The 12355-nt window shown below is 41.1% G+C and overlaps 1 protein-coding gene across 2 annotated transcripts in view; it reads left to right on the top strand.

The window, feature by feature from the left end:
- RASA3 (RAS p21 protein activator 3) overlaps positions 1-12355 on the top strand; it is a 299770-nt gene that overhangs the window by 93451 nt on the left and 193964 nt on the right. For both annotated transcript variants that reach the window (XM_073614731.1, XM_073614730.1), the window contains exon 2: positions 11757-11874. In XM_073614731.1, the coding sequence (XP_073470832.1) occupies positions 11757-11874 (118 nt within the window). The remainder of the gene's footprint in view (positions 1-11756; positions 11875-12355) is intronic.

The following is a 12355-nucleotide window of genomic DNA, read 5'->3' as shown; positions in this document are numbered from 1 at the left end:
CATTTTTTCAGATGATAAGACCATAGATAATACTGTCAGTGTTTAATGTGGTAAGATTAAACCTAAAACCTCTGCTCTTTTGGGGTAAGTGTGGTCCTCTTCCACGTGTTTATAATAAATACAGCTGTGCTCCTTGTGCTTCTAGCGGTCCCTGAGGTCCAGGCTGGAGGGAATCTTATTCTGAGAGAAATGTGGGGGCTGCCATTGCTGATTTCTCCTTGTGAAAATTGCTTAGCTGTCAAGCTGTATTGCCTGAATAGTTTGAGTCACTGACCCAGAGAAGTATGTAGATAAGGACTGAGTCATAGAAAAGGTACAGGCATTTCATCGTGCATATACCAGAAAATTCAGGGAACGTTCTGGAGGATTTCGTTTTTGTGTGTGGTTATTGATCAGTGAAGACACTCCCACTTTGTGGCTAATCCGAAATTTCAGCTGATGTGAAGAAAATCCTATAAGAAATGTTATAGTTTAAGGTCCCTTCCACACGACCATTCCCATCAGGTCTTCATGTCAGTTTTTCAGGCGGACCTTATCGAGCGGTCTATTCACTGCTATGGACCGGACTTGAGATCCGGTCTGCAAAAGAAAAAAAACGGGTTCCATCCTTCTCCATCATGGTGGATCAGAGGGCTGTCAGGTGAGTTCTGTCCGCTCTGCATAAGGCTCCATTCACACTTGTGTGACTTATCTTGCAACTTTGGACATCAAAGTTGCATGACAAGTCGTTCCCCATGTTTTCCAATGATACCCGTTAGGAAAAAACTCGACTTAACGTTGCAGCAACTTCAGAGTAGTTCATGCACTACTTTGCATCTTGAGGGCCACAGACTTCAATGTTAACCCTCAGAAGTTGCATGAAAGTTGTACCTGAATGCTATATTATTATTATTATTATTATACAGGATTTATATAGCGCCAACAGTTTGCGCAGCACTTTACAATTAGGGAAGACAGTACAAGTACAATACAATACAATACAGGAGGAATCAGAGGGGCCTGCTCGTTAGAGCTTACAATCTAGGAGGGAGGGTCAAGTTATACAAAAGGGTAATAGCTGTGGGGGTGAGCTAATGGAGAAAATAGTGCAGTTATACAATGCAACTTGTGTGAAACAGTTGCTCATTATCATTGGACAAAGCCAAAGTCGTATCCAAGTTGCACCCATCCAAAGTTGCGCCAAAGTTGTTCACCAAAGTTGAGTCCTACAAGTGTGAATGGAGCCTTAACTGAGTGGACACGGACCTATCATCCGCCTGCTCTGCTCAGCAGAGGATCAGTGGACAGTAGGGGATCATCCTTTGTGAAAGGGGCCTTAAAGCGTTTGTCACCCCAACTCTTCATAGTCATGATATGTGGCTGCTGTACCATGTACTCTTGTATGAAGAAGTATCCTGTTCTCTTTGTATTGCTTCCTTTTTTTTTAAATCCCTGATGTTCCTGCCAGCCCCTCTGCTTTCCTATTAAAAACTGACCACACTAAGCAGGAGAGCACACCCATGGTCAGTTCTCTAGCTATGCTGGGAACTCAGTGAGCTCTCCTCCAATGATCGCACTTGTCCTGGCACGCCCCTGTTGCGCAGTCATTCAATGGGAAGCTCAGCTCTTAGACCCCTTTCACACTGGGGCCGCAGCCGCGTTAGCGCTCAAGCGCTGCTCGTTTTAGTTGCGCTTCAGCGCTGTTTAAGCTGAGCTTTTCAGCCATTAGAGGGGATTTTAACCCCAAAGAAGGGGTTAAAAGCGCCCGTGTTGTGGCGCTTCCGAAGCGCTTTACAGGTGCTTTGGAAGCGCTGCCCATTCATTTCGATGGGCGTTTTGGGAACGCTAAATACAGAGCTCCCAAACTGCCCCAAAGATGCTGCTTGCAGGACTTTTCCTAATGTTCCGCAAGCGCACCGCCCGAGTTTGAAAAGCCACACTGAAATGAATGGGAGGCGGTTTTTAGGCGCTTTACAGTCGCTATTTCTAGCGCTAAAATGCCTGAAAACCACCTCAGTGTGAAAGGAACAGAGAGAACAGAAGGAATGTGATCACTTATAACAAAGGGAAAAAATGTATTTATCATTTTTTTTTTATATTTATACAAAAATGTTTTGCCTTTCATTTCTATTTTTAAATAAACTGAATGGGTTGTTTTACAAGGTGATTGTTTGCAATCACTTTAAGCTGTTAAAAATATGTTTAGCGATGAAAAAAAAAATGTGTTTTTTACATTTGCCCAGAGTCTGCAAAGGGAAACTTATGCCGTGTACACTCGACCGGACTTTCCGACCGAACTGGTCCGACGGACAATCCGACCGTGTGTGGGCTTCATCGGACCTTTTGTGTCAAAAATTCCAACAGACCTAGAAATAGAACATGTTTCAAATCTTTCAGACAGACTCGAGTCCGATCAAAAAATTGGTTCGTCTGTATGCTAGTCCGACGGACAAAAAAGGATGCAAGGGCAGCTGTTGGCTACTGGCTATAAACTTCCTTATTCTAGTCCGGTCGTACATCATTACGTTCGAAACGATTGGACTTTGGTGTGATCTTGTGTAGGTCCGTTTCATTGGAACTTTGTCGCAACACCGTCGGAACTCCGTCGAAAAGTCCTTCGGAGTTCAGGCGGACGAGAAGTCCGCTCGTGTGTACGCGGCATCACTTATATTCAGTGATTTCTTGTTTTTGAGCCTAGTATGCAAGCCAACATGTAAGGACTTTCATTCACTTGAGAACTGCTTCTCTCCCCATACCATCCTATGATAATACATAGGCCGATTGAATGTGGTCCAACGCAGAAGGAGAAGAAGTGCAGGTGAAATGCACCTGTCAATGAAATTAGGATGATCTCAGAAGCATCCTTTCACACTGGGGCGGGGGCGGCGATGGCGGTAAAGCGCCGCTATTGCTAGCGGCGCTTTACCGTCGGAGTAAAACCGCCCTGCTAGCAGCTGAGAAAGGGTTAAAAACCACTGCAAAGCGCCTCTGCAGAGTCGCTTTGCCGGTGGTATAGCAGCGGTGCCCCGTGGATTTCAATGGGCAGGAGCGGTGAAGGAGCGGTATACACACCGCTCCTTCACCGTTCCAAAGATGCTGCTAGCAGGACTTTTTTTACCGTCCTGCTAGCGCACCGCTCCAGTGTGAAAGCCCTCGGGGCTTTCACGTTGGAGACAAAGCAGCAGCACTTTCAGGTCGGAGCGCCTGCAAACCACCTCAGTGTGAAAGGGCTCTAAGGATTACAAATAAACACTAATGATTGGGAGAGCGAAGTTCAAATTTAAATACTGCTGCTTCCAGTGCTCTCCATCACACTGCATACCACGAAGCACAAATTGCAATGTAAACACTTTTTTCTTGCTTTGCTTTACATTTTCTATGCTGATATGTGCCCACAAATCCCCAGACCCCTATGTGTGATGTTTGGGGCCAACAACAGTGTGGAATTCTCTAGAGCAGAGAAATCACCGACTGGGTTCCACTGTTCTATGCATTGCTGGCAAGGAAAATAGTCTCCTCCCATCAGCTGCGATTTCTTTTTATATAGCTGTATGCAGTACGATGAGGGAGCTGTGAGAGTGGCAGCATTTAAAAGATAGAAGTTATAGTGCCTACGTTTTTATTTTTAACTCCTTGGAGACAGCGCCTCCCGGCCCTTTAAGGGGTTTAGGGTGCCGAGAAGCGGGGTTTATGATTATGTGACCACCATGATTGGCTGTCATGGCAGTCACATGATTGCGATCTGGAGCTTTCTGTTAGCTACCGGTAACTGTGTCGTGAATGCGCAGGGCACGCGCTCTCGGCACAGCTGTATTCACACCAATTTACGCAAATATGTGGCCGCCAAGGCCCACGCGCCAAGAGGCCGCATATTTGCACGTGGCCGGTGCTAATGATTTCAAAGAACTCGGATCGAAATTAAGCTGGCCGTACATTATACAATTTTCTTATTCAGTTTCCTTTAGATTTACCTTCAACGATGTAGTACAAGGGCCTGCCCGATTGCATACAAATTAAAAGTGTTTAGGTATGACCTCATATTATATGGTTTTGGTAAATCGAAAGGAAAATTGTATAATGTATGGCCAACGTTACACTAAATTAGTGGAGCAAATATCTTACTATGCAGACATCTGTAGTTCATGAAAGTTGCCTGACACAAATGGAATCTTAAAAGACCACAGCCTAACATCCAGAGGCACTGTAAAAACACTAACAATTCTGAGTGCAAGTGTCATGGGTAAAGTATGTCCAATAAACAATTGACTTTCTGGATTAATTATGTTGTCATTGTTTCTTAGATAGCATTATCAATAAGTGAATGGTGATCTTTAGGAACACTGCTTGCTAATGTCTGCCACATTTCCTGTTCAGTAAACCAGAAGATTTAGCTGTCTCATTGCATTGATACTCATTTTATTGGTCTGACTGGTGTGCTGGAATCTTCAAGAAAGTGTTTTTACAAGCATTTAATTGCAAAGTAATAGGAACCCTTTGATACTCATCCCCTTTATCCCTTTTTGACTTTTGTGCACAAATCTGCAACAATGCGGTATGGCCTAAAAACTCATTACGGGTTTTAGGTTTTATCAGACCACAGTTCTTGGTTGCGCTGTACATCATGCATTCCCTTCACTTCTGTTTATTGTATAGTGGTGTGGATGATTTCATTTTCACTAGTGGTCCTGTCTAGGGATGAACTTGGGTTCAGTAAAAATTAGAAGCCAGCTGTCAGTGCCGGGCCAATAAATTATGGGCTGCCCTGTAGCTTCATATACACCAGGGATCCTCAAACTACGGCCCTCCAGCTGTTGCTGAACTACACATCCCATGAGGCATTGTAATACTCTGACATTCACAGACATGACTAGGCATGATGGGAATTGTAGTTCCTGAACACCTGGAGGGCCGCAGTTTGAAGACCCCTGATATACACAAAGGGGCAGGGATGCTCCTGACATCATTGGCCTAATATGACCCTGTTGCCATATTAGGTCAATGATGTCATGCACTTCCCTGCTCCGTTGTCATTGCCATAATATGTTTTACCTGTAGTCCTAGCCTCAAATTACTGACGGGCTATTTAAAAATGAAGGCATGCGCCTTTCAGCAAACTTTCTCTGATGGTGAATCAATCACTGCAAAAACACATGCCTAGAAGTTTCAACCTGCACATAAGGTTTATCAGATTCTCTACCAAAGGCCAGCCATAGATGGAGCAATTGTAGGTTGCAGGAAAGAAAATTGCTCAGTTCGCCCCTAACACAGTCAGTGTTGATGGGGGAATCCCTCCCACAGAGCCATTGTGTTCTCCTGGCGAGGTTAGCCGTCCCCGCCAGGAGAACACAGTGATCATTGCTAGCGGCTATAACAGCCCCCGGCTTGTTGTACCCAAGTTGATGGATCATCAACTTGGGTACATTCAGCCTGCCCATTCAAGGTTTTGAACCGTCTATGGCCGGCTTTACATATACCACCATTTGTAATAATGGGTTACATTTATAAAGAGTGTCAAGAACAGAAGAGGTGCAGTTGTGCATAGCAATTATTTATCTTCTGGAATTAATTGTTTTTTTTTTTGTATTTTTTATTTATAGTTTTCAATACAATGCAGCCAAAAAGAAAAAGTATAGAATAATAAAACAAAAACACAAGGATTACCGATACACCAGTATGATATTCATTGCTGCACCAGTGAGGTCCGATCACATATATAAAACTAAAGTAATATTATTTGGAGCATATTATGACACAAGATACACAGATGACCCCTTCAGGAAATAAAACGGGGGGCTGGACGTGGGTCAAGCTAAGACTTTTGCAATACAGAGTGCGATGAACATATTCACTCAAGAACTAAAAATTTATCATGCTAAGGGGCAACGGTAAGCAGTCACGAGCTTGCCGTAGAATGTCTAAGAAGGCCCCACAAGGCCTAAGCAATGGGTAGGTCGACCATCCACCCAAAATGAGGGTGATAAACAGGATAGTAAAAATGGGGAAGAAAAAAAAAGGGGGAGGAGGGAATAAGGGGGTAAAGAAAGGGGGTGGGGGTGGCTACCACCCGCCAGAGTGCGCACAAGTATAGTTGGGGTCCACCCCCTTTTAGTCTCAGCCTGTTCCAGAAAACAACTCAGTTACTCAGCCAGTAGTCATTTAAAGTCATTTATGCATGTAAACTCAATCCAATAAAACCATGCATTTCTAAATTTGGTGTGCATGTTCTTAATGGAGCTTGTGAGACTTTCCATCACCCTGATATCCTCAGCTCTTCTGATCCATTGTCATACTGTCAGAGGTTGGGCTGACTTCCACAGTGCCGGTATGCAAGACTGTGCTGCGTTGACCAGGTGACGCAACAATGATTTTTTTACAAGCTGAAATTGAAATTGAGTTGCGATGGAGGAAAAATTCATTGTTATTTTTATGTTTGTAAATGAAAGACAGAAGAGAAAGTGGAACAGCTGAGAGAAAGACATCTATCTTAAGCCATTTTGAATTTCACCGTAAAGAGGATCTTCAGCTTGTAAACAAAAACGTAACAAATACAAATACTGTAGCTACTGAGTTTTAAAAACCACACTCTTAGCTGACCCAAGATCCAGCGATGTCCTCACACGACCCGATTCTTTGCCAGCCTTTAGGTGCAGATGCTGGCATCTTAACTGTGGGCAGCCAACTGTGACTCCTTGCGGCTTTACAGCCGGCTGCCCACTGTGCATGCGCGAGCCAAGCTGCACCTGCAGTCTCTTTGGACCTGTGATGTGTGCCAAGAGGCTGTGGGGGAAGGATAAACTTCCACTCAGATTGCTGCAGAGTTGGAGCGGGTTGGTACCTGTCAGAATCAGGTACCTGCTCTCCCCCCCCCCCCCAATAAAAAACATTCTAAATGTGGTTGGGGGGGGGGAGCAGGCTGAGGAGGAAAAACAGAACTTCACCTTTTGGGTGTAAGTTCCGCTTACATTCTTTTTTTCAAATTTACTTTGACTGTGAGTTTTCAAGCCCGTGCTTGTGGGGCTTTACTATGGGTATTACTGTTTTCTCTCGCCTTTCTACCCTGAGAATTACAAAGCGCAAAGACTTCTAACCAACCACATTACAAAAAAAATGGGAAGTGAGCTAAAAGGTCAACAAGAAGGTCATGTGTTCCATTCTGCATTCTACATTGTATTTTGGGATGTGTGGGCTGCTCAGGTCTTTCTAAATTAATCTAAACATTAACACATGTAAATGGATATCGTTTTTACTCATGTGAACTGACCGTCTTCTGGGGAAGGACACTACCAGAACACATTCATCCAAATACAAACAAACTTGACACCAGCGTGCATAAAGACTTACGATTGTGTTATTTTACTGTAGTAGCCTGATTGATTGCATAGTAATTTGTGGTTTGGAGAAATAAAGATTATATAAGAGGACAAGTTGAACTATAATCTTTTGGATTCTACCTACATTTTACTTACCAGAGGGAAAAAATATGGTTCTGCTACTTTAGAAGTTAAAAAGTTTACAATATTCACAAACCCATAATGAGATTGATTTACTAAAACCGGAGAGTGCAAAATCTGATGCAGCTGTGCATGGTAGCCAATCAGCTTCCAGATTTTTTTTTTTTTTTTTGCCAAAGCCTAAATAAACAAGTTAAACACTGATTGGGTACCATGCAGAGCTGCACCAGATTTTGCACTCTCCAGTTTTAGTAAATCAACCCCAATGTATTGCTAGAATCAATGGTAACATCACTTCAAAACGCTCACCTTTCTCCCATCCACAGGTATATTGAGTGTCTCTGCTCAGTGTACCACATGTCCAAAAGCAATAGGGTTGCACAATGATGACGTCACTGTGCTAAAAGCAATTTTATTCAAGTCACACAATCCATTTTGTCCAATCTCACATGTGATACTCCCCAGGGCTAACACTTTTAGCCCTCATGGGCAAAGAATCTGAAATGCAGTGGGATTTGACCATAGTGCGGTCATCGATGTGTGGCCCTTTTGCTTTTGGACACATAATGATTTGCCATTTTCCAGATGCAGCGTGGTGCAGTCACGCCAATAAACTATTTCTGATTGCCTTCTATGATTATCTTGTTGGTCATTTAAAAATGGTACAAAGTAAAAATTTGAATTAAAAGAATTTTATATATAAAAAAAAAAAAAAAAGTGATGTCATAATTACAAAAAGAAAGTTATACCCTGCTTATTGTTCAGTAAATAAGCTTTCAATGAAGTTCATTAGATTACAAAAGCATGGATAATAAGACCAACATATAATATTTTATTGAGCCTACGGCTTCAATATGCAGTCAGACAGTGATCATTCCAGCGCAGCATTACCTTTATGTTATATGCATGTACAGAAGTGCCTTCACGAGAAGCTTATTAAGAGTGCAGTGCCTATAGACAGTGTTTAGGAATATTTATGTCTTTCATCATCAGTCTAATCCCTGCTGGCAATGAGTAGAGTGCTGTGCTCAGGTGGCACAGCTGACTAGAGCTGCTGTCTCAGAACTGACAGCAGGTCCACATCGTGGCCACCCAGCTGGGATTAATGTGTAATTGCTTAGTGATATGAGGATTTGTAGTTTGAGCTGTCTAGATCTTTTCCAAGAATATATGCTGGCATGCACTGTGCTTTGCACAGAGGGAACTGAATGGATATTTTCTCATAGACTATGTCTGTGATAGACATCTGGGTTCAAGTTACAAATCTGTCTATTTTTATATCTGCGTGTGTACTGTACTTTCCTTTTCTTGTGATGGAAAATGTAGAAGAAATGTGAACTAGCCTCTCCTGTTGAGGCTTGAAGATGCCTACAGAGGAGTATACTAGGAAACTGGGATCACCTATAATTCTATAAGCTGAATGCAAGAACAGTGATGATTTTCTTTCTAAGTAATATTGTTTTATAGGGGCATCTTGATGATAATGTGTTTCGAACATTGGCCTTAAGTTGTTTGCGTCTTGTGTCCAAATCTGTATAAAGCTTACATATTCACCTGTGTGAATTTTTTTGCTCCAGGTTACTTGTTTCCTTTCTCACTCTAAAATTATACTGGTTTGACTTCTCTCTCAATATCTATTCTACATTTTGTACTTAGAATGCAGAATACATTGCTGTGGGCTTTGTCCCACCTTTTGTGATTACTGGCAGAATATAGCCTAATAATTAGGCTGGTTGAAAAAAAGACACAAATCCATCCAGTCCAGCCAACAAAAGGGAAAGAAATTATACAGTCCCATATATACACTATTTTATACCCACAGTTTTATTCCTATATATCCAGGTAGGTCCATATATATTTGGACACAGGCACAATTTTAGATTTTTCAGGTATTTACCAAAACTTTTTGAATACATAGTTAAATATTGGACATGGGCTGAAAATACACCCTCTCAGGTTTAATTTGAGGGTATGTACATCCGCATTAGAGGAAAGCTTTAGGAATTACAACTCTTAAGACTAGCCATCCCCCCTTTTTCAAGGGACCAAAAGTAATTGGACAATTGAATCAAAAACTGTTTCATGGCCAGGTGTGGGCTACTCCTTTGTTATTTCTTCATCGATTAAGCAGCTAAAAGGTCTGGAGTTGATTCTAAGTGTGGTATTTGCATTTGGAATGCTGTGACCCTACAGCATGCGTTCAAAGGAGCTGTCCATGCATGTAAAACAGGCCATTGTAAGGCTTCAAAAATGAAAACAATCCATCAGAGAGATAGCAGCAACATTGGGAGTGGCCAAATCAACAGTTTGGTACATTCTGAGGAAAGAAGAACGCACTGGTGAGCTCAGCAACATAAAAAGGCCATCCACGGAATACAACAGTGGTGGATGATCGCAGAATCCTCTCTATGCTAAAGAAAAACCCATTCACAACATCCAGACAAGTGAAGGACACTCGCCAGGATGTGGGTGTATCATTGTCAAAGTCTACAATCAAAAGAAGACTTCACAAGAGCAAATACAGAGGGTTCACCACAAGGTACAAACCACTCATAAGCTTGAAGAATAGAAAAGCCAGATTAGACTTTGCCAAAAAACATCTAAAAAAGCCAGACCAGTTCTGGAAACGCATTCTTTGGATGGATGAAACTAAGATTAATCTGTACCAGAATGACGGGAAGAAAAAAGTGTGGAGAAGGCTTGGAACAGCTCAAGCACACAACGTCATCTGTAAAACATGGTGGAGGCAGTATGATGGCATGGGCATGCATGACTTCCAGTGGTACTGGATCATTGGTGTTTATTGATGATGTGACAGAAGCAGTCTGATGAATTCTGCAGTGTTTAGAGATATACTGTCAGCGCGCAGATTCAGCCAAATGCAGCAAAGTTGATTGGACGGCGCTTCACAGTGCAGATGGACAATGATCCAAAACACATTGCAAAAGCAACCCAGGACCTTTTGAAGGAAAAGAAGTGGAATATTCTGCAATGGCCGTGTCAATCACCTGATCTTGACCCAATTGAGCATGCATTTCACTTGCTGAAGGCAAAACTAAAGGCAGAAAGACCCACAAACAAAGAAAAACTGAATACAGCTGCAGTTAGAGCCTGGCAAAGCATCAGAAAGAAGGAAATCCAGTCTTTGATAATGTCCATAGGTTCCAGACTTCAGGCAGTCATTGCCAGTAAAGGATTCTCAACAAAATATTAAAAATGAACATTTTATTTATGATTATATTCATTTGTCCAATTACATTTGAGTCCCTACATTGGGATTGTTCCGTTTTAATCTTATTTTGGTGGCATACAGATCCAAAAGTATGAAAATTGTGCCTGTGTTCAAATATATATGGACCAAACTGTATATGTATATATATATATATACATAAAAATCCAGTAGAGCTCGGTATTGGAACGCAGTAGTTAGATGAGCACTTCCACCTGGCAGCATTAGGGTCATTGGTTCGAATCCCAACCACAGGACTACCTACAGAGAGTTTGCATGTTCTCCCTGTGCCTGCGTGGGTTTCCTCCCACACTCCAAAGACATGCTGGTTGGTTAATTGGCTCCTGTCTAAATTGTCCCTATTATATGTATGCATGTATGAATGTGAGTTAGAGACCTTAGATTACAAGCTCATTGGGGTCAAGGACTGATGTGAATATGTAAAGCGCTGCGTAAATTGACGGCGCATAAAAAGTACCTGTAATAAATAAAAGAGAAGAATACTGGTTGTTTTCTACCCCAGTTAGCCATAAGTTGTGTTAAAATGGGCATGCTACTGCAGTAGTGAGAGGTTAGAATGCATCAATGGACAAGGAACTGATGTGAAGGGTGAAAGTTTACGGTGTATATATATATATATATATATATATATATATATATATATATATATATACTGTATATATATATATATTTACTAAAGGCAAATCCACTCTGCACTAGAAGTGCACTTGGAAGGGCAGTCACTGTAGATTTGAGGGGGACATGAAAGGAAAATAAAAAAACAGCATTTTAGCTTGCACATCATTGGATGATAAAATCAGCAGAGCTTCCCCTCATTTCAGATCTCCCCCTCAGATCTACAACGACTGCACTTTTATGTCTGTACTATGTAAGTATGTTAGAAAAGACACTGCTCACTAGCCAACAGCCACAGTTACTAAAAATGTTGACATAGATTATACTGTATGGTTGTGCACCATGATTACAAGATTTTTTATCAAGAAGCGCTACTTTATTGGGAAACATTATTTGAATACTGATACTGTTGTTTTTGTTATCAGCCCGTAATAAAACTGGCTTTGTTCTTTCCTCTGTAGGTGAAGCAAAAAATCTCCCTTCGTATCCAGGACCAAACAAAATGCGAGATTGTTATTGTACTGTGAACCTAGACCAAGAGGAAGTGTTCAGGACCAAGATAGTAGAGAAGTCACTCTGGTAAGGTTAAAAAAAGTTTGAAGAACTCATGTGTAGAAGATTTATTTAAAAAGTAAAAATAAAAATGTACAAAACAATGCAATAAATCACAACTGCAATTAAAAAAGCATAAAATTTTTTATTTTATTTGGGTGGCGTAGAGACGGTTTGAAACCCCTATCATGTTATTGGAAACATAGAAGAATGAAGTCCAAGAATGGTCTATCAAGTCTGGACCATTTTTAAAAAATAAAGAAATATATATACAGTATATATATATATATATATATATATATATATATATATATATATATATATATATATATATATATATATATATATATATATATATCATATACACTGAGCAAAATTATAAAACGCAACACTTTTGTGCTTGCCCCTATTTATAATGAGCTGAACTTAAAGATCTACGACTTTTTCTATGTACACAAAATGCCTATTTCTCTCAAATATTGTTCACAAATCTGTTTAAGTTTGTGTT

The sequence above is a fragment of the Aquarana catesbeiana genome, linkage group LG02, assembly GCF_042186555.1.
Source record: "Aquarana catesbeiana isolate 2022-GZ linkage group LG02, ASM4218655v1, whole genome shotgun sequence".
Classification (NCBI taxonomy): Eukaryota; Metazoa; Chordata; class Amphibia; order Anura; family Ranidae; genus Aquarana; species Aquarana catesbeiana.
The sequence above is the reverse complement of the archived record's forward strand: the minus strand, read 5'-3'. Positions and strand labels throughout refer to the sequence as shown.